Source organism: Colletotrichum siamense, assembly GCF_013390195.1.
Source record: "Colletotrichum siamense strain Cg363 chromosome Unknown KSG_Cg363_contig02, whole genome shotgun sequence".
In the NCBI taxonomy this organism is placed as follows: Eukaryota; Fungi; Ascomycota; class Sordariomycetes; order Glomerellales; family Glomerellaceae; genus Colletotrichum; species Colletotrichum siamense.
In genome coordinates, this window is record NW_023501015.1 from 2,593,621 (window position 1) to 2,620,203 (window position 26,583).

Sequence of the window (26,583 nt, forward strand, 5' to 3'; positions counted from 1 at the left end):
TGATCGTAACGACACGTTGTCTTGACAGGGCCCGGCTTGGCTACGCAGTTGCGCAGGGGCTATTCTATCTGACTGACGTCTGGTAAAATGTCAACGTTTATGAACCTTTCTTTTGACTTAACACAAAAACACACTAGATCAATTGGTCACTTTAATAGCAAAACGAGCGCTCATATGTTGAGATCCTGGTTGGACATCGCAGCATCTTGAAGCAGTGAGTGAGTAACATTCAGCAAACACAATTGTATTCCCTGCTTTAGCAAATATTTTGTATCTGACCTATCCGAGCACGCAAGGTAGGGGCAATAATAGATGCCATGGAAAGCACATCCTTGCTAGCTTCCCATATGATCATGTCGTGACGCGTTATCTTGCCCACGTATAATCCGTATAGCCTTCCAGGCGAGTCCCTCTCAGCCTAAGATTCCCATAAACGCCCCAAGAGCCAATCGAGCCTTATAAATAAAGTAAGTAGCCATCCTCACAACCATCCTCCACAGAGTATACGCTCAGGGTCGCATTGACACACTGCTGAGACTATACAATGCATATAAAACTACTCTACCTTCGGAATTAACGATGATCGGGCGGGGAGCTAGTAGTCCTACTCAAAGTCCATGTCACCATTCCACTCATCGTCGGTCTCGAAGTCACGCTCGTCGTTAAGAAAGTCCTCCATGCCGTACTGATGCTCCCTTGGCTTCTGGTTGTCGATATTGATGTCGACGAAAGTACAGAGGCCTTGTACGAATGTGCCGTCTGAGATAGCAGCATCTCCTGTTTCTTTTGTGTCCTGCTCGGAACCGTCCTCGGATTCCTCCACGGTCTCATCGGCATCATCTCCATCCTCGGAATCGAATTCGTCGCTGTCCGGCTCGCGATAGGATTTTGGCTTCTGCTTGTTGGTACGGAGCCCTCTCGACGAGCTGCTTCCGCGTGAAGATCGCCCGGGTGCATCTGGAACGACACGGTTGCTGCGACGAGTCGGTTCTCCAGGAGCCTTCCTGGGTCTGCGCTTTGCGGGTGCCGCCTCATCATCCGCCGGCATGCGCAGCGAAAAGTTCGGCTCCGGATCCGTGATTGGCCGCAGGAAGACCTTTTCGAACTTCTCCTGCCATGATTTGCGGAAGTCACTGCGTTCCCGCCAAGGGATATCGAGCATGGCTTTGATAGACAAATATCTGAGCATCGGCAGTACGGAGGCACTGTCTATCAAAGAATGGAGGAACATTTTGGCGGTGTTCATGTCCCAGTTCCGAAGGTTTTCCAAGTGAAGTGTTTCGAGAGCCGGTGGCCAGCTAGGTACTTGATCAGAGAGCAGTAAATGATCGTAAAAGGGTTCGTTGTCATCGACAGTCTCCAACAGACTGAAGTATTTGAAGTTGGCCCGTAGCACCTGAAGGTGTGGGCAGGCAGTCCCCAACACCGTGAGAAAGGCTAGACTCAAAGAACGATTGTGGTTGAGTACCAGCGCTTCCAATTGATGGCCGTTCGAGATCAGGAACTCCCCGAGGTTATCGGCCGTTACCTCCGCACAATTTACCAGCTCGAGTCGCTTCAACTTGATAGGAAGAAGGGGCAGAAATGCCGTGCAGACAATGGTTGAAGATTCGAAGACCAGATGCTCGAGATTTTCCAATACCGTAAGAGACTCGGCTAGGAGCTTCATAGATCTTTCATCTTCAGCAACCAGCTCGGGGTCATCATCCGGATCTTTGTCGAGTCTGACTGACGGTAGTTGGTAGTTGACAAGTTTGATCTTTCGCAGGGAGGTAAAGCTTGGTGTTTGGTGCACTTCCTTCATTCTGACAAGGCTTCCCTCCCAATCCTTGTCCATGAGTCTCGAGCTCCACTGCCAGCTCTGGAGCCGCGTGATGCTCGTTTTGGCACCAGCTTCATCGTCTGCGGTGGGCGATGGCTCGAAGGCTTTCCATAAGTCAGCAGGGTAAGTCCACTTGATTTGCTCTTTCAGCTTGCGGTAAGGCGCTTGGTCATAGCCATGTGACAGCAGCACTTCAGACAGACGAGGCAGACTTTGCATTAGGCTGGTAGCAGGCGTGTGATTTTGCAAAGACACTAGCCGGACATCGATGTGGAGTGCCTCAATTTTCGCTCGATAGTTGATGGCCGTCATGGAAGGCGGTTTCTCGAGGAGCTCCGCAAGCCTTTGAGCCTTGACCTCATCCTTGACGGGCGGACGTCGGTAAAGAACTGTCAGAGCAGGTTCCACAAAATCTCGACATACCCGAGCTGTTGCGAGTAGCCAGTTGATATCTTGAACATCCTCTTCTTCGCCAGATATAGCGGCATATCGAAAGACCTGAACCCAGATTGCGTGTTCCATGCGAGGGTCTAACCAATTCGGTATGATGGAATTATCTATCTCCGATGCACTGGGCGGTGTTTTCCCAGCAAGCGTGGCGTTGATCTTGGGAGGCCGTCCGGCCTTCTTCTTAGAAGGCCTGCCACGGCGTCGTTTTGCTGGGGAAGAAGTGGGTGGAGACTTCATCGCATCATCCCCATCGGGCTCATCGTCGGATCCATCTTCGCTAGTCTCGTCGGGGGATGATTCGTCCTCAGGAGTTGATCTTCTCGGCTTCGGCGGGCGGCCTCGCTTCCTGGCTGTCTTTCCATCAATACGGCCAGTGGCGACTTTCTTTAGCCCAGCACCCTCGGCTCTGTTTTCCCTAGCAGTCGCGCGATTTGCTCTCGCCTTTGATGCAGCAGTGGCGCCGGTGGAAGCAGCCGCACGCGCGCTCCGGCGGCTGACTGCGGGCGACGTCTGGGTAGACTCCTCGAAATCGTCCTCTTCCTCCTCCATTGGTTCATCGTCCTCGGAGCTTTCACGGTATTGCGGTCGTGACTGGGTACGTGTGCTCGATCGGAGGGATTGTACTTCTTTCGCGGAATCAGATCGACCACGAGGTTTTGTGACCCGCATCTGAGAGGAAATGGAGGTTGAACGGTTGGAGGTTCGTGACGAATTGCGGCGGGAGCTCGATGCCCGCTGGGAAGCCATGGCGCAAGGATGCGTATGCCTGTGTCGCAAGGATGCACATGTTAGTGGGCGTTGAGGGTGATGCTGGGTACCAAGGACCAAGGGCAAGACCAAATACCTGATGTGATCTTTGCGTGAGAGCTATTGCTATGTCGAGCAAGGTGGCCTAACAATAGGCAAAGAACAAGATTCAGAGTCGGCGCATCGCCTCAAGCCGTCTGGCTATGACGTTTGCGACAATGCGAATGCGCCAGTGGATCGGAGTGCCGAAAAGTGGTAATTGATTGCAACGCAATTACGAAGGTGCGAAGAATGCGTGTATGCCAACGATGGGAAAAGGGACTGGTGGAGCGAGATCGGGGTGGGAAGGAAAGAGAGAGTTTTGGCTTTGAAGAACGGTCTTGAGATGGTGCGGTACATTCACCTTTGCCGGCGACTGGAGTTGGAGTCGGATGTGGTGGGGCAGGAGCGCGCGACACTCGAGTCGAACCAACACAACAGAGTGTGAGAGCTTGTAGCCTTGCACTAGCGCGCAGCATTCTCAAGGCTGCCACGCTTGCCCAGGCGCTTGCCGAAAAGATGCCTGGCTCCACACAAACATCTGGCCCGTGCGCATGTCGCCAAAACCTCAGTGTGAAGGTGGCTGCAGAAGCTTTCTGTCGTCAGTAGTGGCTCCCATTCCCATTGTGCCTTGCACTGAGTATTCCGACCAGGTATGAGAATAAGTAAGGTAGGCCATAGGATGTTTCGCGGCCCTCCACCTTTATTAGGGCCTGGAACGTCAAAGTATCAAGGAATGCGAGTTCCTCGTCATGGACGATCGTTAGGGGCTCCGTTCGAAGTCGGCATATCGATTTGACATACTCATGTCTATTCGTTGTTTTGGAGCAAATCGAGGGGAAAGTTGGCCGTTGAAAGCTCCTGTCCTCAGACAAAATTTCAAGATGGAGACCCTCTTCCAATGGGAACACCAAACCAGGCCCAATTCGACCTGGCTGTTGCACCGTCGGGATGCCTGCCGCGTTCGCCTGAGAGAGTCCCGCCCCATTTTAAACCCATTCAACGGCCAATCCTGTGCCGTGGCTGCCTTTGAATGTTCAGCAAGCTGCGGGTTGCCATCAGTCCCCTGTTAGGTAGCGTAGCGGGAAGGCGCCAGTGGCATTTGCTGATTGCTGTTCCCTGTTCCTGGGTGGAAACAGCCTACTGGCCCCTGGGCGACAACAATGTGAGCGAGTCCCACCCCCAAATTCACTGTTCCTGGCCCCGGGGTGTTTGGTCCACGTCCACTCCCCTTGGACCAGGGCATCCATCAACGACGCGCTTCAGCTCACACGTCGCTCTCTCCCAGCTTGACTTGACCAGAACCTGCGCCGGCTTCTCTCCCAAAGCGCCACTATTCCCACCTTCTTGACGCGCGACGTTCATTTCGCGCCGGACTCGAACTCACTTTTTCTAGCTTCGAGCCCGCTTCTCTCTGACACTCTTCTTTCTCGTCAAAGCGGCTACGTAAGGTACTTCGGTCTTGTTTCCCCTGTCTCAGCCAAAAATCGCGAGTCGCGTTCTACCGGGTTCCACCCCGTATCTTGGCCATCCGCCATCGCATTGCTTTCACAACGCCTCTCTCACGCACCTCACAAACGCCTGCTTTTGCGCGCCGCCAAAATTTTTCTCCCGTCACAAAGCCCAAACGGTCGCCGTCCATCGACCGAACGGATATTCTGACGGGTGCGCCTCACTTCGCATTGCCATGGGAAGTCACCTGCAGACCACTCGCATTCAATGAGCCTTGGGACAAGCCAACGAGACCTCTTCTCCGGCTCACCCCGTCAAAGTGGGCTTGACGAAGTAAGGGGCGACCGCGCCTGCCTCCGGGTGGACTGAAGCCGTTCAACACTTAGACTTTCCGGCGCACCAAGCGGCACTCAACCTCTATAAACCTCATATGGTCCCCCTCTTCCAGCTATGACGGCTCACTCGCGGCGTCAGCGCAGCACCCCTTTTCTCCAGAGGAACATCTTGCAAGGCATGGGAAACTCTCAGTCGTCGGCTCAGAAGGCCGCTGCTGCTAGAGACCCCCCCATCGACAATGATGACAACCGCGCCACCAAGCGTCGACGGACCGAGGCCAAGATCCAACCTCACACCCTGCAAGACCAGCTTTTTCATGCCCGCGAGGTTGGCGATGTCCAACGCAACCTATGCGTCCGCATAGGCAAGATCAGCCACAAGGAATCAAAGCGCGTCAGCCTACCTTCGGACGCGTACGAAGATGTCATTAAGCTGCGATCCAGGTGTAAAGTCAGCCTGTGGCACTATGAGACGATCCTCTACTGCAACAGCCAAGTCTGCGACATCACGTCCTTCAAGGACCCTGGCGGACCCTTGCGCATGGCCCGCGTGAGCCTGCCGCGCCCCTTTTACATTCCCAAAGATACCATGCGCGTCAACAATGAGAGGAATAACTCATTCGACCTGGCCGATGAATATCGCCTCTGCATCGAGTTGGAAGCCGCTGCTCCAACTGTGTGGCCTCCTATCATCTTGAACGGCGAGGAACCGGGCCGCTCGCACAAGTCTGAGGCACATCGCTGGGTTTTCGTCGCCGCTATGTCCAACCTGTTCTCAAGCAAGCCGGCATCGCTGATTCTTAAAGTGAGGACGGGAGACTCGGAGCTTGTTGCGACAGATTATGTGATCGAGGTGGATACCCTGTGGACGTCAGCGTTCGAGGCATCCGCTATCCGTCCTCTGGAAGACGGAGTCAAGCCATCCATTACCGTCCACCCGGAGCTTACTGGCGATGCCTTCCCCGGGGATTTCCAGCAATTTGAGAGTCCGCCTGTGAGTCCTGTCAAGGAAGTGAGGAATGGCCTTACAACACCTGTGAAGGGTCTCAGGAACGGCGTTGTCAATGGGGACGCTCATGATGATGACGAGGCAGAAGAGGAGCTCACTCCCAATCGGTCTCTCCGGGTTCGTGGCGCCACTAAGAACTACAACCTCAAGGTTTTGAGCGACAAGGCTCAGGGCAGAGAGAAGAAGCAGAGGAGACGCCGGAACACAAACGCCGTTGAAGACGGAACTGTCCTCTACAAGATGCCTAGTGAGCAGGTGCAATTGGACAGCTTCCGCTGCGTTACCTGCGGTGCGGCCCATGATCAACTGCAGCAGCTGCAGGCCCATCTTGTCAACCAGCACGCGGAATACGACTTCAAACCAAAACGTTCCGCTCGGGGCTTGGAATGGTTCGAAGTCGAACATCGTTACAGGTCGTACATGTTTGGTGCGGAGCCCTTCACACTGCGCCGTCCGACGAAGGTCTTCTCTTTGGATCAGTTCGCCGATGGAAATATTTCCCAGGTGACCTCACGATTGGATGCTGATGACGAGACTGCCTCATCTGCCCAGCCCCGAGGCCGGAGTCGAGGTCGAAGCAGGCACTCGGCGACTAGGGCCCCGCCTCCAGAGGTTTGTGCTCTGTTGTTTCAACCGACATCTTTTGACTAACTAGGCATAGGCACGTTCGAAGCTGATCATTCCGGATATCAAGCAAACACTGTACGACCCGATCACAAGAGCCACGTTAGACCCGGGCTCGGAGTACAGAAAACCGGAACCCAGTGACCAATGGCTGATCCAATGGCACCGGGACGCGTTAGCGGACTTCTCAGATGTCCCGCCAGATGAGAGAGAGTACATGCAAGAGTGGGATAAATTCATGCTCACGAAGCGTATCTTATCAAACATTTACTTCCCACGGGCATGGCTGAGCTTTGTGAAGCTCAAGGCGGACTGGCTTCTCTCGTCTCAAAATCGCATGGTCGAGTTTGGAAAACACTTTACCTACCTCCTAGCCAGGAGCAGTCTGGACCATGCTACCGTCGAAGAAGCTCTGGAGCACATTTCAGTCTGCAGAGACAAGCTCGGTGTGCAAAATGGTAATAGCACAACCCCCAAGCCAAAAGAGTCGCCCAAGGGGCCTCACATCCGCAAGAGTGCCGCTGGCTGCCAGGTGTGCGGGCTCGCCGTCTTGGGTCCCAGACTGCTGTTGTGTTCCAATGAGGTATGCCACCCTGTGAAGAGCCCCTTCTGCTTCCATTGCTGATTTGAGAAATAGGAATGTGGAAAGCGTTTGTATCACTCGGACTGCATCAGCGAAAACGCCAAAAAGGACGTTGAAGCCCCTGACTGGCTCTGCAATGAATGCGTCGGCAAGCAGGAATAGCAGTCTAGGTAGACTTGTACAAAAGGAGGCAGAGCTCGAACGTGAGGTCGAGCACAAAAGGCGGGCGGGTACATACTTGTTTCTCTGCGAAGCGGACGTGTTTGCATGGGCATGGCGTCATCTCATGGGAGGCGTCGATAGAACTGGATAAGCTTAGACAAATCAGGCATATGACCCTTAATATGAACACCACACGATAGCATACACATTTTGAAAGAAAGACATGAAAATCATGTTGATGAGTTGTCCCATTGGACATGATCGCGGTTTTGGAAGGGAATAGCAAAAATATACCGAATTCTGTATGCCAGCCCTGGCGCCGTTCCTATTGCACATGAAATACAACACCCAGGCTGGGAGCCACTGCCCATTTTCCAGCTAACATTACACATGGGTTCAGTTTACCCGGTTCTCTAAAACCTGTACTTGCTCTCCTTCTTCTCCTTGTTTCGCTTCTCGTCGACCTTTTGCCTCTTCCTCGACTCCTGAGCAATCATTTCCGACAAGTCGTCCTCGTATGCCCACTTGGCACCGATGCCGTCCTCGCGCTTGCCCTCCTCGAACCGCCGGCGCACTTCGTCCTTGCTGAGCCCGTCGTTCTGCTGCAGCGAATCGACGTCGATGGCAACGTCGATGTCGCCGGGCTTCTTGCGCTTGCGGGTATCGTCCTCCTGACCCAGGACCGGCACGCCGTTGTTGCCCTTGAGATCGTAGACGCGGTCGCTGCCGAAGAAGCCCTCGGCGCGCTGCTGGCGCTCGGGGATGACCTGGTACGCGGACCGCGGGTGTGAGCTCTCTTCGGTGTCGAAGCCACGGCGCTGTTTCCGCAGGTCCATCTCGCCGGCCACAGACGTCTCGACGCCGTGGCCTGGGTAGTCTGTCGGTACGGAGGAGACCATGCCGCCCGATGTCTGGATGCCGCTGGGCGTCTCCAGGCCGCCGGGGACATCGTCGTCTTCCTCCTCCTCTTCCTCGGACTCCTCTTCTGAGTCTTCTTCCTCGGACTCTTCCTCGCGGGGTTGAAGCTCACCCCACAGCGTCTTTTCGACGGGCTCGCCACCGGCAAGCGGCGCCGCGACCTGCTGTTGTGCGGGGGCACCGGGCTGGTTTGTAAGTCCGAAGACATCACCGCCGAACAATGGGCGGTTGAACTCGTCGACTGGAGGCTTGCCCCAGCCACCGGGGTGGAAGCCCCAGGAGCCGCCTGGTGGGGGCGGCGCGTTGAGGCCGGGGATCTTAAGGGTGGGATATGACGGGGGAGGACCAAAGCGCTGCTGGTTGATGAGCCATGGTGGAGGAGCACCTGGGGGCATGCCTAGAGCTTCCTTTGTGGCCTCGCTGAGCTCACCTGGTCTAAAGTGTTGGAAATCAACCTCGCTCTCCTTGCCCTCGTAGTACACCTCGCCGAAGCGAGTGAGTTCCGGCTTAGTCTGGAAGCGGAAGAACGCGTCGTAGAGCTTCTGGTAATCGATGTCAAGCTTGCCCATCTTGGGAGCGACGCGCTCGCGTTGCTTCTGCTTCAGAGATTGTTGCTCCTGCTTTTCGAGAACCGCGTCACGCATCTCTGTAATGCCTGTCTCGGCGATAAACTTGGGTAGCCTGAAAGGCGGCTTCTCGATACCTCTCTTGGAAGAAAGGTACTCCCTCTTGAGCTGCCAATGGCCGGGCACGGGTACGACGTTTCTTTGCGCCTTGATCTGCACCAGCAGACGTGGGTCTGTTGATGAGACGTCTTGCCATTCGACGACGTCGGGGATCTTGACCAGAGCCTTGAGCTCGGCAATGGACAATTTGTTCATTTGCTTCCTCTTCTTCTTGGATAGTTTGGTCTGCCCTGAGGCCTCCTCATCCTCACTGGGAATGTCGTCCTGGTCCCAGATGACCTCACCAGTGTTTCCGGCGTTGGCTTCCTTGGCGACTTCGTCCTCCTCTAACGACGCGCCGAACTTTTGGAAAATGTCCTTGAACATGGCAAACGCCTCATCGTCGGGGTTGATATCGTCGACCGGTCCGTCAGCCTCGGTCTTTGAGCTGGTATCGGCATCCTTCTTGACCTCGAGGTCCTCGGCGGTCTTCTCCTGGTTCTCGGGCTCTTCAGATTTCTGCTCGTCGGGCTTCGCGGCAGCCTGCTTCATGTCAGCGTCGCGAACACGTGCGTCCGAAGCAAGAGCGCGTACCTCTGTCTGCGCCTTCTTCTGCTCCTTCTTCTTCGCCCGGCGCATCTGGTTCTTCGTCATCTTTGGGGCCGCCATTTTGAATCGAGTTGCGCTGCTGAGCGGAACGACTTGGGTAGTGCTTGAGCAATGAAGTAGGTAAAGACCACAAGACCAATGAATCGTACAGGGTCTGGGCGAGGTCCCATGCTTTGGCGGCGCAAAACAATAGAAAGCACACAGTCGCCGACGGCGGAAGCGCAGTCGGTTGGAAAAGCCTGATCACGAAGCGATGGCGATGGGTTGGTTCGTTTGTCGCCCGATGGAGAACAGATCCATTGGTGACGGCAACTTGCGATGCGTGACAGCCGCGCCAAACTTTTGGAGGCTGAACGGACAATTAAGTGGGTCTACGACTCTGCAAGCCCGTCGAGGTCTAGACGGTACGTACCGCTGGGATTGGCCTCTCAGCATGGAAATGGAGCTTTGACTCGCCGGCTCCATCGAACCAGGGTGCTGCACATCCAATTCTATCGCGGTCCAGCAGTGCTTTTAGGTCCAGTGTCTTCGGAAGCACGGCATAACTCTTAATCCAGCTGCAGCATCGCCATCGCGCAGCTGCCAATCCGTAAAGCTGGCTTGCTGCAGTGGATTTCCTCTAGTGGACGCAGTGGGCTTCCCGTGGGGGCGTATCTCCCCTGGCTACCTATGCAGGGATGACAGCCACCGAAAACCAACCATTCCCAGCTGCTGACGCTGCACCGTGGTGATTCCGATTGATTGAGATGAGGACAGCTTCCCCCAAGCACAGATACGGCCTCGACATTCGTAATCCTCGCCCTTGATCTCGAGACCTCTTGGTTTTTGGTTTTTCTTTCCTTTCCTTTCCTCATCTCCTCGCAGGAGCCCACAGACGACCGGACCTACCTTCAACATCAGAGCGTCCCGTCCATCTGATTTTCTTTCTATGCGAACCTACCTCACTTCAGAGACAATGCTTGAATTCCTTCAGCTCTAAACTTTTGTCGCGCATTATTGCCGCTTCTGTCGCTCGTTTATTCAACAACTTCAAGCAAAAGTAAAGGTAAGGCGGACGAGTAATCAATTAAAAGCGTTGTGATTCGCATTACCAGCGAAGCCTGGGAAGCTGGGTTCCATTTGATACCAGTCCTTGACTTTGTCCCCGCCAAATTTCCACCCCCAGTATTCGCGTCATGCCTCGCTCCACAGCGTCCAGCTCTTCCATTGAAACCTCCTCAGCATCTGCTGACCATCGATCCTCACAGCACTCGCCCAGACGATCAAGTACCGGCGACGAAAGTGACAGCGACAGCGACAGCAGCGCTTCTTCTGCCACCGGCGGCATGGAGAAGTTTCCCGACCACATCGACTCGCACCTCACCAACGGCTCGAGGGGGACAAGCCCCGCGAGATCCAACGGCTACGCGCTCCCAGGAGCACCCAACGGTGGCGACCGCTGGCAGCCCAGAAAGGAGAGCATCCAAGGTCGCGCCTCACGGTGGACGGCGCCAGGACAACCGGCGACCCGTTATGGCCACGGTAGGCAGAAGAGTCTCGGCGACGCCATCCACAACATTAGGACTAGGGGTGGAAGTGTCAGTCAGAATGCTCATGAGATCGCCGATGCGCTGCGGGCCCCCGTCTCTCCCAAGCTGATTGTGAGTGCTGCTGTAAGATCAAATAGTCTATGCTGGCGCTGACCCTCGCATCGCAGGGGCTCTGCGTGCTGTGGTACACCTCGTCCGCCCTCACGAACACGTCCTCAAAATCCATTCTCACTGCGTTCGACAAGCCTGCGACACTCACGCTGATCCAATTCGCATTCGTGGCGACCTACTGTATCTTGTTCGCATGGCTGGCCAACGTCTTTCCGAACCTCAAGACGGCGATACCGGCGCTCAAGCACGGGATTCGCTACCCTTCGCGCGATGTCATTAAGACGACCATGCCCCTCGCAGCGTTCCAAATCTTTGGTCACTTGCTGAGCTCGACTGCGACATCGAAGATCCCCGTATCGCTTGTCCACACCATCAAGGGCCTTTCTCCCTTGTTCACGGTTCTCGCCTACCGATTGATCTTCAACATTCGATACTCTGTAAACACCTATTTGTCGCTGGTGCCCCTGACAGCAGGCGTCATGCTAGCATGCTCAGGCAAGCACAACCAGTACAGTGGCGAAATGCTCGGCATCTTCTACGCCCTGCTCGCCACCATCATTTTTGTGACGCAAAACATCTTCTCGAAGCGCCTATTCAATGAGGCTGCCAAGGCAGAGGCCGAGGGCATGTCAGCCAGGTCTCAAAAGCTCGACAAGCTGAACCTGCTTTGCTACTCTTCCGGCATGGCGTTCATTTTGACAGTTCCAATTTGGTTCTGGAGTGAGGGAACCGGCATTATCCGAGACGTCCTTCACGACGGCGCCGTCGATCTGAACGAGAAGGTCGGCTCTTTCGACCACGGCCGCCTGACCGTTGAGTTCATCTTTAACGGAACCTTCCACTTCGGACAGAACATCTTGGCATTCGTCTTGTTGTCGCTGGTCTCCCCGGTGACTTACTCCGTCGCAAGTCTGATCAAGCGCGTCTTCGTCATTGTCATTGCGATCATCTGGTTCCGAAATCAGACGACTTTCCTCCAGGGCGTCGGTATCGCCTTGACCTTCGTCGGTCTTTACCTCTACGATCGCACGCACGACCGTGACAAGGCGGACCGCAAGGCTAAGATGATGGAAGTCAAGCCGGAGCCCCTGCTGCCCCTGAACACCAAGGATGCGCTGAGTAAGAGCCAGAACGCGCCCGTGTTCGAGAGCCCCATGGTCTCTGCTGGAGCCTTCCAGTCCCTTGCCAATGGGCACGGCGACGATGCGAAGAAGTCTGACGGGCCGAGTAACGGCCGTTCCCGCGGCGCAAGCAATGCCGCCTGGCTGGCACCGGGTACGAAGCAGGAGGACACCTGGCGGCTGGGAGACCGCCAGGCCGGCATGTAAAACTCCATGTGTCATTGTTTTGTTTTGTTTTGTTTTTATGCGACAACTGTTCAATGTACTATCACGACAAGCGCCAAATATGGGATGGATGAAACAACGCACAAAACTGATGCTCTCTCATGCGTCTCGATGTAACAGAAGCTCGTCTGCGCGGGGTATAGATCACGCCCGCGGTTGCACAAGTGAGGTCACCCTCTAGGGCCAGTCTGATGGACGAAGGACACCAAAGATGCACGCACAGAGAGCGAGGACAAGAGGCGAGGGTGGGGGGTTAAGGTATATAGACAGGGCTCTGGCGTTTGGCTTACAAGATTCATGGCGCTCTTGCTTGAGGACTCTGAGGATCCCGTGGGTCACGCGTCCGCGCTACATCGTCTGTGGATGCGCTGGATCATCGCAGCTAGACGCGAGGTGTTGGCGATATGATGTTGGGCAGATACCCCGGAAACCCGAAATGAGCGCAAAGTTTGGTCTGGCACTACAATCTATAATGTATCGTGATGGAACTGGGGACGAATGATCGTATCATATCTCATGTTAATGTGTCTATGGTGAATGTTCAACAGCTCAGTCGATGAGCCACTCTTCGACCTCAATACCCAGACTTCTCCCTACGCCCCTGATGATATCCCATCCTACGTTAATCCTCCACTTGCCGCCCCTGTCCATGGGATCACCAGCCGTGCCGACCTTCATCAGCAACCTCAAGCTAGCGAGGGTAGACAGCGCCATGCCGACATCGCCGTCCACGACGCTCGCGGAGCCACTGCCAAATATGCTATCAGCAGCCCATTCAGCTCGCAACGCCGCAAAGATGGCCAGCATGCGCTCTAGTACAAAAGCATGCGCACCAAGCAGTTTCCGCGAGATCTTGCGGTGTTTGCTGGGGCGTCCGCGCTTCGGAGCTACGAAACCGCCTCCGCGACGCTTCTTGCGGCCGTGGTGGAAGGTCGAGAAGAGGACTAAATCGTGCTTCGCGGCGTTGTGGGAGGCTAAGTATGCCGCGAGAAGCAGCAGACGGGCCGTGGTGGGTAGCAGCGTCGTCAGGTCCGTCGTCGGGGGGTTCGGCACCTGCTGAGCGGCATGTTTTGAGGGAGTGCCCGGGGGCGCGCCACTGCCATTCACAGCTGGTCCTGATGTCGTGGCTCCGGGTCTGATAGAAACGATGCCCGGGTTCAGGAGAGATTCATCCTGGAAGTGCACGCGGGAGGCGATGAGGAGCTTGGAGAACTCGCGGGGGCCGTGAGTCCTTGCCAGGATAGGGGCTACGAATCGTGGCCAGAGGGCCTCGCAGCTGTGTCTACACGAGGGCAGTGTTCGGGCCGCGGAGGTTGTGAGCGCATCGCAGACGGCGCCGCAGAAGCGCGTCCAGAGGAAATTTGTGTCGTCTTGCGTTGTGGTCGGGGTCGGGGGCGGTGGGGTTATGGAAAGAATCTTTACGAATTCTTGTTTGGTGTAGTTCGGGAACTGAATATGTGGTGTGAAGGAGGAGCGCAGAAAGAAGGGAGTTGGTGCGGTGACGATGAAGACACACGTCAGGCATGGTATCTGGGCAGGATGTTAGCTTGCGCGTAGTAGATAGTGAGAGGCTCTTAGAGACTGACTACTTCAGATAATCTTGCCAGTGCGGGAAGAAGGGTGCCCGGGGCATCTCTTTGGCGGTCAATTGAGTCAAAGACAAGTACGAGTCTCCAACCTTCAGGCCTCTCGGTGTATTTGAGCATCTTGCAGAGCTCGACGGTCAATTGAGCCAGCGACTCGCACTTCTTCGGGGGCGATTCCCATTTTATCGCGTCCACGACCGCGCCTACGGTCCTTTCGAATAGATGTCGTCCAGTGATACATTGTACGGAGTTGACGATAGCATATTTGAGAGAGGATTCCTCTTGCGAATCGTCGTTCGGGGGTTCGGACAGACTCTGGAGAAGTGACTCTATGACGGCCGATTTGCCAGTAGCTTCGGTGCCGTATACCACCAGGTTCTGGCAAGGCGCTGCGGTAGGCTAGGAGTATCCATGAGCTTGAGATCTTGTGAATGGTATGGAGGCGCATTGAAGACTTACATGGAGGAGAGTGGCCAGAGACCGAATCTGCTGTTCGCGACAGGGGTAGCGCTCGAACAGAGGCGACAGCAAAAGCTCCTCTGGAAGCTGAAAGAGTGAGCCCATGTCTGCATGAAGCACCAGCACCGACACCGCCTCCTGCTTCTCGAACTCTACGCGTGCTGCGGCTGTCACAAGCTATGATCCGAAGGGAAACAATCGGAGTGTCGGCCGAGAATACGGGGTGTCGCGTACCTTTCAGACGGAAGAACCAATCTGAGACGCGCAGTCACATGATGCGCACACTATGGCGGCTCCACTTCCTAAGCTGGAAGCAGTGTGGAGCTCTGCCTCAGAGCCAGTGGAGGAGAGCCGGAGCAGCGGCGCATCTCTCTAACCGCCTTCGGGCGAAGCTCTGGCCAAGCCCGTGATACGGCCCAAGCGTCCCCTCAACAGCTGTGCCGGGGCTCCCCACCAGCTCCAGGTGTCCCAGCCCGCCTGCCTGGCCACCCGCCCCTCACAAGCGTCCCAAAGTTCAAACGTGCTCTCGCCGAATTCAAACCATGCTGCCAAAATCCCCGATATGGAACAACGTGCAAGGAAGGGGGCGCATGAGGGAGGGAGGGGCGCAGATGGTTGGTGTCATTGCTTGATCTCGAGGGAGACGGATGGATGGATGAAGGATGGATTGCTCGAATCAGGCTGGCAGACGCCAGCTGCGTCAGCCCTCTTATATCGCTGCTGTCGTTCCTGTTGTTCTGCCTGGCGTGTCCACGTACCCGCCGTACGTGTGATGCGATAGAGAGTGAGCTGCTTGTCTTTGCTTGGCTCACATCGGTTTCCCTTGGCACTTGTGACGCCGTACTCCTACGAAGGATTTCCCCAACCCAGCACTAGAATCAACTGTCAATTCTACCGGCAAGTCTTACCTATCCTGCGGTCACGGTTGAGCTCAGCTCCAAGTGGGGTCACGGCGGGTGATTCACACGCATCCATGATTGTGGCAGTGAACTCAGCCAACATCGGGTTCCGGCCGCTACTCTCAAACCACAACAACACAGCACATACTTATTTGAATTGTTCGTGAGGCCTCACAACCACTCACGTACTTGAAGATTCTCCTCTCTGGTACTCGGCAGTTCCACCGTTGCAACTCTCCTGGATCAAAAAGGCCCTTAGTCGCGGACTAGCGGGCGACTAATCAACGCAAAGGAGGACGTGTTTTATGGCCCTTCATCCGATCGCTGGGCGTCTCATTCCGTCAGCAACGTCACCCACTCACTGAACTTTGTTTCAACTCCGACGACGCTCTTCTGCCGTCCGGCCGTTGACAGCGTCCCTGTAAAAGAAGGCCCGAGCATTCCTCCTGCACCTCCGACTTCACATTATCCTCATTACCAAAACATTCATCGCCACTGCCGAGCTTCTTCTTCCTTCATCCTCCCTCTCACCCGTCCGTCAGCAGCCCACCCCCCTTCACTCAAACAAGCTTATCTCCTTCTTCCTGGGGTAACGTAGTCAGCCGGTCATTAGAGCCACCAAAGGACACTCAATGACACGATGACTGTCCTCTCAAACCCCGAACAAGCGAACAACACCTCATCCTCTGGGGGCTCCCCACCGGAGGACAAGCCGTACCACTCAAAACGGCCTCACAAGAAGTCGAGAACAGGCTGTCGGAATTGCAAGACCCGCAAGGTCAAGTGCGATGAGGCTCGCCCGACGTGTCGCAACTGCGTGCTCCGCAAAGCCGAATGCGTCTACCCCGGACCGGCCCACTCCCACGGCGACCACGCTCCGGGGTCTCCCTCATCCACCTCCGGCTCAAGCTCATCGCGTGCCCACACGCCGGGCCAGAGCGGCGATGAGGACTTTAACGCGATGGTCGTCAAGGAGCCAATGTACATTGCCTCGAATCAGCATGACGCCATCGATATGAAGCTGCTATGGTTCTATACCACGAATACCTTCAGCTCCTTCGCCACGCAGGCCGGACGAGTGAAGCGGATCGACGACATCCTCAAGATCAAAATCCCCGCACACGCTTTTGAGAGCCCATTCCTCATGGACTGTCTTCTGGGCACGTCGGCACTCCAGCTCCAGCATCTCGGACAAGACATCGCTCCCTCACGAGCATTGCGTTATCGGGCCCGCGCATTCGAGGGGTACCGCAAAGCCGTCGAAGAATTCAAGCCGGAAACATTCCCCGCTCTCATCGCCACTTCACTTCTTCTTACCGCCCTATCATCGCAAATGTTCCGCGAAGAAGGCACCAAGGATTTATACATCATCGACTGGATGATAGTCTGGCGCGGCATCGGTCTCATGATCGATATGGCCACTCCGCAGACGGTCTGGGAATCGGGCATGGCTGAGCTCTTCTTCCGGCCGCCAATCGACCTCGACAAGGCCGCGCTGCACATTCCAAACAGTCTACTTTTCATGATCTCATCGATCAAGCCCGGCGATCCGGACTACGAAGATGTGCCAATTTACTACGACACGCTCAAGTACCTGGGCTCACTCTACTCCGAGCTCGTACACGGCTTCGGGCCAATCATGACCCTTCGTGTTGTGACATGGTTCACGTTTATACCGAAAGGTTTTGTCGAACTGGGTCGGCAAAAACGGCCTCGGGCTTTGGTCATCTTGGCACACTACCTCATGTTTATGAAGTCAGTACAGAATTTATGGTGGATCGATGGTATCGCGGACCGAGAAATTGCAGGAATTGCAAAGTACTTGGGCGAGAATTGGGCAGACGAACTCGCGGCACCACGCCTGGCATTACTCCTGAACGACCGCACCGACGTTGCGCGCCTTTTACTCAACGACCCCGAGTGGGAATCGCCCGCCGACTTTTACAGCGAACCCACAAGAGACCCCCGTGCAGAGGCTCTCACATGGGTTGACGACACCGGTAAACGGTATAAATCTATGCCCAAGACCGTGGGTGCCTTGTATCCGTCGGATCCAGCACCGAGGACGAAGGCGTGGGAAGGGGAGAATTACTATCAAGATAAGTTGTTACTTTCAGCGCCAAATAGAGATTACGCGGAGTCCGTTTTGCAGGCCATGGACATGGGGGTTCAGGATATGGATATGTCCAGGTGACATTGGGTGGGACTGGACTCTACTGGGGCCGGTTGGGGTGGCGGCGTTTGGCTACAATACCCAGTTGAATACTGACATGCCTACAAAGATTCCGAGACGTTAAATAGATGGCGAATTCGAGTTTTTGATCACGATCGTGCAGCTCCAATAACACCATCCCCCCAGGAATGATGTCAAAATCTCAATCACTTCAATTGGAACCAATGATGAGCTTATACATCACAACTTGTAGTTGAGATACAAAATCTTCAGGTTTTGTCAATTTAGACACGAGGCAATCGTCTTGTCGCAACCAACCAAACATTGAGATGGTGGATGAATATATCATGACACCTACGAGCAGAGTCAAAAGACAAAGACGACTCGAACAAGACACAGCTCAAAGAATGACGTTGTAAAATGAGTGGGTGAGCAGGCTGGATGAGAGTGAAAGAGGCAAGAAAAGGAAACTCTGCAACTTGGTCAACAAAAAGAGGAAAACATCCGGCCCGTATTTTTTACACGGCTGGACCCTTAGTTCGATCAGGTGTTTCTCGCACTTCCAGCAAAGCCTCCTCCCATCAGTACCAGCCCTTGTGTGGGTGCCAATGCAGGCTGTTGGGCCCCAGGAGAGCACCGCATCCCGGGAATCGACAAGCAATGCGAACGTCCCGGGGCTTTGGCACATAAGGAGCTGCCTCAGAGTGCTCTTTCTTCCGGTGATTGATAAGATCCTTCTCCCGACTGTAGCCCTTCTTCCCGGTCTTGACACACCCGGCAACGTTGCAGGGAAATGGAGTGAAGTCATGAGCTTCCTTCATGTGCTTAGTGTACTCGGCCTGCGTACTGAAGGGTTTGGATGAGCGTTGCTCTTTTGCACTGAGCTCTTTGAAGGAATCTCCTCGATGGAACTCGCATCCTGGGTAAGGACACACTTGAGGAATTCCATACTTGCCACGACGAGAAGGCAGGGTATCGCCAAGCTTTTCCTCGGCCTCAAACTTGTGATATCCCCTGATATGTTGAACCAGGTGGTCCCTTCTCTTGAACCCGTTCTTGCCGCGGTGCTTCTTGCAGAATTGGCATGGATATTTCGGCATTTGGTTTCCGAAGGAGTCAAGGTGTCGATAGAGGACATCTAGCCGTGCGAATCCTTTGCCACACACACAGGCAAATGGTGTGTGTTGTGCTTCGATGGCATGCTGCTGCAGTTGTGCCCGACTTTTAAACTCTTTTCTACACTCTGCACAAGAGTTCGGATGGCTTGTCTCTGAGCGCCGATGACCTTCGAGATGAGGCCTGCGCTGGTGAGCGTCTCGTTCGGCCTCAGTAGCGAATCGCTTCTCACATCTAGCGGCGTTGCACCTGTATATCTCGTGACGTAGCTGTCTTGCGTGGTCTTTGAGGCTCCAAATACCATTTTCGACGTAGCCGCACTCCACACATGTGGCCTTCGATGAAGGCGTGGCGTCCACAAGGGAATCACTCCCATGTGAGGCTGACGAAGTTGGATATTGAAGCCCAGCAGAGACATCATGAATCTCCTCTCCGATTTGCATCGGAAAGGAGACATGGTCCATACCCGAACTGCTTTATCACATGAGTAAGATGGTTGGATAGTAGCACATAGGTATGATAAGTTGACTTACAGCCAGTCTCCACTCATGGAAGGGCAGCTTGGTATTGGGTATGAGGCATTCCTCCTGACACCCTTTTTGTTAGCAAGTGGTAAAAAAAAAAGAATCTCACGGATCCAGGGGCGCTGCAGGGCCAGGACCGCTGTCATCAACGTGGCCACCCTCGTAGCCAATGGGGTCGACAAGATCCATGAAGCCCATGTCAGTGGCGTGGAAGTCGCTCTCCCATTCGACGAGGTACTTGTCGAGGTCGGTGGAGTTGAAGAAGTCAGACATTGTGACGGAAGTTATCGGTTGGTGTGGTGCGTTGAAGCGGCGAGTGAAAATCAGGTTGTGAAGAGCTGTGTGCGAGAGACGAAGGTGTTGCTGGTGCTGCTTTTGATGAAGAGGCGAGTTAGGGGAGGACACCATGCTTATCTCTTTCTGGGAGGAAGCCCGTCGCTGCTTTAACACAGTATCGGCGAGGTATAGGACCTGAGCAGGGCGGTAATGTTGATGCTGCTAGTCGGTGAGTGTCGATGTCCGTGATAGGTCGAGAGGCCAAGCCGCCTTCCACCCTAATTGTGTGGACGAAGAAACTGACACCCTTTTTGCATGTCTACCGGGGAATGAGGCTGTACAAACAGAATCGAGGGTTCCGATTGGCAAACTCATGAGCAACTGTCAGGATCCCAAAGATGGCTAAGCAGCAACCGGGACCGCGGGCGCTTTTGTTATCTGCCTGGTTCGGCTACTTTAATGCAGAGAGTGGGATGTTTTCGCAGATGTTGGTCCGTGATGAAAGTTGCCTCACTGACACGAGAACAAAACATGACGGCGGCAGGAGCTAAATGACAGGCCTATTTTGAAGGTTGTTGAGTGTGAAATGGTATTGCCTATTGGGATCACACCAGGTCTTAGAGCTCCTTACATGCATAGTAAGGAAGCAAGAGTCCAAATGCAGAACAGGGGAAAGGAGACAGAGACTGGAGAGAAATAGCGGCAAGTAATACAACGGGCGACGACACCATGAGTTCTGCAAACACAATCAGACGTAGGATATAATGAATTCAAATACAAAAACTCCAATTCGAGACATGCAAAACATTATACCTTTTCCAAGCCAATTTATCATCCACCTATGGTATTTTCAACAAACTTCATCACAATCCTCCATGCAGTGTCAGCACAAGAAAAGACATGTACAATATCCACCAATTTCTACTGCTCAAACAACGGCGCCGCGGGGTTTCCCATGAGCACCTTAAACGTCTCCTCGATCTTGTCCAACAGGTCCTTGGCATGTCCCTTCCACGACTCGAACGTCACAATCTCGATGGTCAGCTTGTCGCCCTGGGGGAAGGCCTGGATCTTCCACTCGCGCAGCGGCTCCTGGTGCGGGTAGATGGTCTCCATCCTGCTGCTGGCCGACGAGAAGCCGAGCGTCTCGACGTGATCGACGTCCTGGTGCACCACGGTGTCGAACCAGTCCACGGACTCGGGCCAGTCGGTGCACAGCTTCGCAATCTCCTTGAGGCCGATGCCCTCGTGCGCCGAGCTGGAGATGTGCTGCTCCTGCACGAGGTTGAGCAGGTCGAGGACGGTCCAGTCGTCCTCGAACTTGACGCGCACGGGGACGTACTGCCAGCAAGGGCCGACGACCATGTCCGCGTTGGGGAAGTCAATGTTGCGGCCGCTGACGACCTCGCCAAAGGTGACGTCGCGAGTGTTCTGGAGGCGGGCAAGGGTGAGGGCCCAGGCGGCGGTGGGAAGGGTGGCGATGGTGACGTCCTTGGAGCGGGAGGAGATGTCGAAGGTGCGGTCGATGGCGTAGTGCTGTCTCTCCGTGACGGGGGTATCGGGCTTGAGGACGTTGACGGAGGAGCCCTGCAGAAGGTCCTTCCAGTAGTCGATGCTCTGGGGGATGTTGGACTTCACGACGTGGCTGACAAAGGAAGAGAAGGGGAGGGCCTTGGGGACGGGCTTGCCCTCGTGCAACGCGGAGAGCTGGTGGAGCATCAAAGGCAAGCAGATCTCGTCGTACTGGGCGTGGGAGACGCGGAAGATTAAGGCTGATTGGCCGTTGATGCTGTGGACGAAGAACCACTTGACGAAGATGGAGCCGAGGGGCATGCGAGTCTGGACATCGAGATTGCAGAGTTGGTGGGTGAAGGCCTCGACGTCTCCGTCGATCTCGTACACCTCGACAGGAGTCTTGACGTCCTCGAGGACGACGCTCACGCAGGTACCGTTGTGCTGGACAAAGACCGAGCGAAGGACCTCGTTGCGGGAGACCAGCTCTTGGCAGCTCTGGAAAAGACGCGGGCGGTCAACATCGCTCTCGAAGTACATGGCCTCGTATCGTGCGGAGAATCTGGGGATCTCAATAGTTCCCTTAACGGCGACCTCCTGGAGTGGTCTAGCAGGGAAGGCATCGACAATCTTCCATGACTGGTCAGCCAGCAGGGGGCGCAGGCTCTCAGTCACATCGACACCAGGATTCTCCAGCAACTCGAAAGGCACGACAGCCTTTGTCTCCTCCGAGCTCTGTGTAGGCTCCGAGTCTTGAAGAACGGAGGCCATGTCGTAAAGTGTCCTCTTGGAGAAGACCTGGTTGACAGTCAGGGTAAGGCCGGCCAGGCGGGCCTCGGAGACGAGCTTCATGGCACCGATGGAATCACCACCAAGTCTGAAGAAGCTGTCGTTGAGACCGATATCATTCTCTGGGAGCTTGAGGACACGGCTCCAGAGAGATCTCAGGCGTCTCTGCTTGGAAGACGTAGCAGAGATGCGCTTCGTAGGAGCCTTGGGTGCGACCACAGTCTTCTTGAGGTCGCTCTTCTTTCCGGCATACTCGATGGTTCCATCAGGGTTGAACTTGGCAAGACGATCAGTCTTGTAGAATTTGGCACCATCTGTCTTCTCGGCCCACGAGGCTTGGTCGAGCGTGGGAAGTGTCAGCTCGATCTTGCTGACAACAACGAGCTCACCAACGACTCCGGGAGGCGTAAGAAGAGTAGAGTCGCTGGGGTTGACAATCCATGCGGCCTCAGCCTCAGGGTACTCCGCCTTGACGGCAGAAAGGCCCTCGGTACTCAAGCGTGACACTTCAGTCTGGTCCTCTTGTGTAAGGTACTTAACGTCAGCGAGGGGGGTGTCAGTAAGCTGGCACATTTGCTGGGCCACCTGGGAGAACTGAGCCAGGGCCTTCTCCATGAAGGGCTTGCCAACAGTCTTGGAATCGAAACTGGCCATCACCAAAAAGCCCTTAGGATCGGTAGAGCAGACCAACATGAGTGCGTAGGTGTTGAACTTGAGGGCCTCCTGAGCGGCCTCGGCGTCACCGGCAGGGACCAGGCGGTTGGCAGGGTACTTGTTGAACTCCTCCTGGTCGAGGTCATCGGCGCTGGGGTGGAGTACGATACCAGTGCGGAGCTCACAAGCCTCGAGGGCATCAGGGCTGAGACGGCGAATGTGCTGCAAACCAGTGTGCTCGTAAGGAATTTGCTGGACGGTCTGATCCTGAATATCGTGGAGGAAGTCGTTGACGGAAGTCTCACCGTTGACCTGGACGCGGAAGGGAATGGTGGTAATCATGGGACCCTCAATTTCCTCAGCACCCCTAATAGGAGCGTTACGTCCAGTGAGCGTCTCACCAAAGACGACATCTGAAGATCCAGTGTAGTGGGAGGCAACGTACGCCCACGCACTGCGGATGACAGTTGCAACGGTAACGTTAGAAGCCGGGCGGCCAGTCAGGGGAACGTAGACCTCAAGCAGAGAGTCGGCCTGGGTCTGGTAGCCCTCGTAAGGCAGAGCAGGGAACTGAGTGCCCGTGGCTCCTTGAAGTTGTTCGCGCCAGTAAGTCTCGCCAGCGGCGCGGTCCATGCCGTTGAGGTACTTGATGAAGTCCTTGAACTCCGAAGGACGCTTGATCTCCTTGCCGTCAAAAGCCTTGTTGACCTTCTCGACGACCAAAGGCATAGACCAGCCGTCGTACAGAGCGTGGTGCATGGTCAAGACGAAGTGAACCTTTCCAGTCTCCTTGTCGGTGATCATGGCGTATCTGACGAGAGGCTTGCCCAGATCTGTGGACTCATCGCGATCCTTGACAAGATAGTCCTGGAGGTCGTCGCCGACAAACCAGGAGATTTCCTCCTTGACAACGACCTGAGCAAGGCCGCGACCAGGAACCTGGACGATTCTGGTGCGGAGGATAGGGCAGTCTGCGGAAGCGACGTCAAAGGCCTTGCGAAGTCTGTCTGCAGTCTCGGCGTCAGGAAGATCGACGACTCTCTGGGCAGTGTATGCCGCCTTGACCTTGGCAGAGAGAGCCATCAGACCCTCCTGAAGGGGCGTGCAGGGATATATGTCCTCGATGGCAGACTCTTCGATACCGCAAAGCTTGGCAGAGTCAGCGCGGGCATCCTCAGGGGTCCATCCCTCTTCAAGGAGAGAGAAAGGAGCGATGGCGACATCGTCATCCTTGGAGACCTTCGTCGCGTTTTGGGCCATCTCCTTAAGCGTAGGGAAGTTGAAGATGGTCGCAACAGTAAGAGCGATTCCCTCTTCTCTGGCAGCAGCGACAAGCTTCATCGCTCTCAGGGAGTCACCTCCAAGCGCGAAGAAGCTGTCGTGCAGGCCGATGGTGGCGTCGCCACCGAGAATCTTTGTCCAGACTTGCTGCAGCGCCTTCTCCATCTCAGTCTCGGGTTCGCTCTTCTCGGTAGGAGCGACACGGAGGCGGGCGACTTGCTCGCGGGTCATGGAAGCACCGAGTTCACGAAGCTTCTTGCGGTCAATCTTGCCAGAGACGAGAGACGGCATCTTGCGAAGAGGAATGTAGGCTGAGGGAACCATGTAGCGAGGGATCTCAGCGCCGAGGGCGATATCGATCTCGGCGATGGCTTGGCTGAACTCAGGTGAGAAAGTGGTCACATCGCCCTCGGCATCGGCAGATTCAACAGGGTTCTGCTCGACGACAAAGGCGACGAGAGTGGGCTCGCTGCCACCAGGCTTGATAACCTCGGCAACGATCTTGACGCCAGAGGGCATCTTACCCCTGAGGTGATGCTCGACTTCAGCCAGCTCGATTCTCTGACCACGGAGCTTAACCTGCTGGTCCTTGCGACCGACGAAAGCGATGGCACCAGTACCGTCAGGGTCGTAGCGAACCAAGTCGCCAGTCTTGTAGAGGCGACCTTGTCTGCCACGGGCAGGTCCTCCACCTGCAAGAAGCCAAGTGGGATCCTCAATGAACACCTCATCGGTCTTGGCTTTGTCACCGAGATACCCAGGACCGACAACGGGGCCTTCGACAAGAAGTTCACCCACGGCGCCGACGGGCATCAGGCGGTTGTGGTCATCGGGGTCGGTAATCCAGGTGAGGCCACCAACACCCTTTCCAATGTTGGTGGACAACTTGACGTTGTTGTTGATGGTGCAACCGACGGTGCACTCTGAAGGACCGTAGGCAATGACGACACTAGTGGTCTTGCTCCATGTTGAAGCGTCGCCTGCTGAGACGGCCTCACCTCCAAGACCAAGGACCTCGAGAGAGGGGATGACGTCCGCGTCCAGAACACGAGCGACTGAAGGTGTCATGTGAGCCATGTTACACTTGCTGTTGCGGATGGCACCGCTAAGGTCGTTCATGCGCTCCTCGTCAGAGGGAATGCAGAGGCAGCCGCCAGCGGCGTACGTGCAGAGCATGCAGTCAATGCTGACATCGAAGGCGTAGGAAGCGAAATCGAAGCAACGAGTGTGGGCGCGGTAGCCGACAGCGTCGCCACGGGGAATAGCACCGCTGGTGAAGTTCTCGTGAGAAATCACAACACCCTTGGGCTTACCAGTGCTACCGGAAGTGAACTGGATATAAAGAGGGGAGGTAGTTGGCACAACGGGCAGCTCAGGGGCAAGCTCCAGAGAGTCAGACTTGATGACCTCCTCGGAGGCAACGATGACGATTCCATCTCCCGCAATACGACGGCCGAGCTCGCTTTGAAGCTGGGAAGTAACGATGATCGTCGCTCCAGTTTGTTCCACGATGGTGCGCAGACGGGCCTCAGGCTGACTAGGGTCGGTGAGGGCAAAGGCAGCACCGGCCTTCATGACGGCGAGGAGAGCAACCGTCGTCCATCTTGACTTCTCGAAGCACATAGGCACCGTCGAGCCGACGGTGACGCCGCGATGCACCAGATGGCGCGCCAGGCGGGTAGAAAGCTCTTCTACCTCACCGTAGGTGAAGTTTCCGTCCCATGACTCGATCGCTGGCCTGTCCGGACCGTTCGCGGCCACTTCTGAGATGATATCCTGCATGCACCGTTGAATGTTTGGTGGCAGCTCGGCGTTCCAGGTCCAAATCTGCTCGAGGTCCTTCGCGGTAGGGCCGACGGTGTCTCCAACGAGGCGATCGGGGTTTTCGAGGATTGTAGTGAGGATCTCGATGAAGGCGTCAAGCTGGGAAATGGCAGTGCGGTACGTCAGGGCGGCGCGGTCCCATTGAGCCTTGATCACCATCTGCTTCTCAAGGACTGTCGCTTCGATCTGGTATGTCCACTGAAACGACAGATCAGCATACGTGAATTCAGGAAGTTGGTGAAATTAGGACTATGAACGGGTCTACGTACGTCATGAGATCTCTTGGAGGGCGTCTTCTCTGCGCCATTTTGCGCGGGCGTTCCATTATTGAAGTATATCACCGGGACAGTTTGCGCTTCACCGTCCGACTCGTTCGCGTCGAGATCTTTGATGACCTGAAGGGCTTCGGCTATCGAGTTTTCCTTGCTGAACGGTACTTCACTCAGGTTTAAGCTGTTGTGGGTGGCAGAAGACGGTTGTTGGCCTTCGCGGGTTCTGAAGCCCCAGTTTACACGGCTAAGGCCGTCATCGTTGTTGCGGTAGAGCACAAGGAGCCAAGCAAGGAGAAGCTCAAGCTTGTAGGCGGCGACATCGGTCTCGGCGCCATCACGGGGCGCAACAGCAATGGTTCTCGTCGAGGACGGGTCAACGGTGCCGTTGGTGAGGCCGTTGGTACCATTGGCGTGGTCAGCCTCTTGGTAGGCGGTTGCGCCACCTTCGCCGTCCCGCAAATGCATGGTTCGTGTCTGGTTGTCTTTGATCGAAGGCGGGGGAGGGGTAACGAGCGTTATGAGGTAAGGTGAGGACCGACTTGCAGCATTTCACAAGCTGACAAGACGAGAACTTCCTCTGGAACGGTTTGGAGTTGAGGTTCCTGAAATTTTTGTGACGAGATCAACCAGCAGGGTGGAGAGCTACCCTATTCCGCGCGCGAAGTTCAGTTGGATGAACCATAAGAGGCTCTTATGTGCAACACTGCAGGTCTTTGGGCGGCATCCTTGCATGGCGCCCTGGAGAGCTTCCCGACTCGTTCTGGATCGACGAACCCCATGGCCGGTACCGCGGCCGAAGCGACGTTCCCTCGCAAAC

At 55.3% G+C, this 26,583-nt stretch overlaps 8 protein-coding genes across 8 annotated transcripts; 3 read left to right on the forward strand and 5 right to left on the reverse strand.

The window, feature by feature from the left end:
* Positions 1-604: 604 nt before the first annotated feature.
* CGCS363_v002673 (uncharacterized protein) lies at positions 605-3,019 on the reverse strand (the record flags this gene model as incomplete). The annotated part of the gene is made up of 1 exon (XM_036634522.1): positions 605-3,019. The coding sequence occupies one exon, from the start codon at positions 3,017-3,019 to the stop codon at positions 605-607; it is 2,415 nt and encodes an 804-aa protein (XP_036499021.1).
* Positions 3,020-4,960: 1,941 nt separating this feature from the next.
* Positions 4,961-7,223, forward strand: CGCS363_v002674 (uncharacterized protein; the record flags this gene model as incomplete). Its single annotated transcript, XM_036634523.1, has 3 exons — positions 4,961-6,466; positions 6,516-7,061; positions 7,116-7,223. 3 exons carry the CDS (start codon positions 4,961-4,963, stop codon positions 7,221-7,223), a joined length of 2,160 nt encoding a protein of 719 aa, XP_036499020.1.
* A 413-nt stretch (positions 7,224-7,636) lies between these two features.
* On the reverse strand, positions 7,637-9,475 carry sap145 (Pre-mRNA-splicing factor sap145; the record flags this gene model as incomplete). Its single annotated transcript, XM_036634524.1, has 2 exons — positions 7,637-9,349; positions 9,401-9,475. The coding sequence occupies 2 exons, from the start codon at positions 9,473-9,475 to the stop codon at positions 7,637-7,639; spliced, it is 1,788 nt and encodes a 595-aa protein (XP_036499019.1).
* Positions 9,476-10,590: 1,115 nt separating this feature from the next.
* On the forward strand, positions 10,591-12,383 carry CGCS363_v002676 (putative transporter; the record flags this gene model as incomplete). The annotated part of the gene is made up of 2 exons (XM_036634525.1): positions 10,591-11,055; positions 11,112-12,383. The coding sequence occupies 2 exons, from the start codon at positions 10,591-10,593 to the stop codon at positions 12,381-12,383; spliced, it is 1,737 nt and encodes a 578-aa protein (XP_036499018.1).
* Positions 12,384-12,950: 567 nt separating this feature from the next.
* On the reverse strand, positions 12,951-14,551 carry Orc5 (Origin recognition complex subunit 5; the record flags this gene model as incomplete). The annotated part of the gene is made up of 3 exons (XM_036634526.1): positions 12,951-13,931; positions 13,988-14,386; positions 14,447-14,551. The coding sequence occupies 3 exons, from the start codon at positions 14,549-14,551 to the stop codon at positions 12,951-12,953; spliced, it is 1,485 nt and encodes a 494-aa protein (XP_036499017.1).
* Positions 14,552-15,985: 1,434 nt separating this feature from the next.
* On the forward strand, positions 15,986-17,539 carry CGCS363_v002678 (Sterol regulatory element-binding protein ECM22; the record flags this gene model as incomplete). The annotated part of the gene is made up of 1 exon (XM_036634527.1): positions 15,986-17,539. One exon carries the CDS (start codon positions 15,986-15,988, stop codon positions 17,537-17,539), a length of 1,554 nt encoding a protein of 517 aa, XP_036499016.1.
* Positions 17,540-18,099: 560 nt separating this feature from the next.
* Positions 18,100-19,077, reverse strand: GFI1 (Zinc finger protein Gfi-1; the record flags this gene model as incomplete). Its single annotated transcript, XM_036634528.1, has 1 exon — positions 18,100-19,077. The coding sequence occupies one exon, from the start codon at positions 19,075-19,077 to the stop codon at positions 18,100-18,102; it is 978 nt and encodes a 325-aa protein (XP_036499015.1).
* Positions 19,078-20,355: 1,278 nt separating this feature from the next.
* On the reverse strand, positions 20,356-26,231 carry NPS1 (Nonribosomal peptide synthase 1; the record flags this gene model as incomplete). Its single annotated transcript, XM_036634529.1, has 2 exons — positions 20,356-25,692; positions 25,764-26,231. The coding sequence occupies 2 exons, from the start codon at positions 26,229-26,231 to the stop codon at positions 20,356-20,358; spliced, it is 5,805 nt and encodes a 1,934-aa protein (XP_036500524.1).
* Positions 26,232-26,583: the final 352 nt, after the last annotated feature.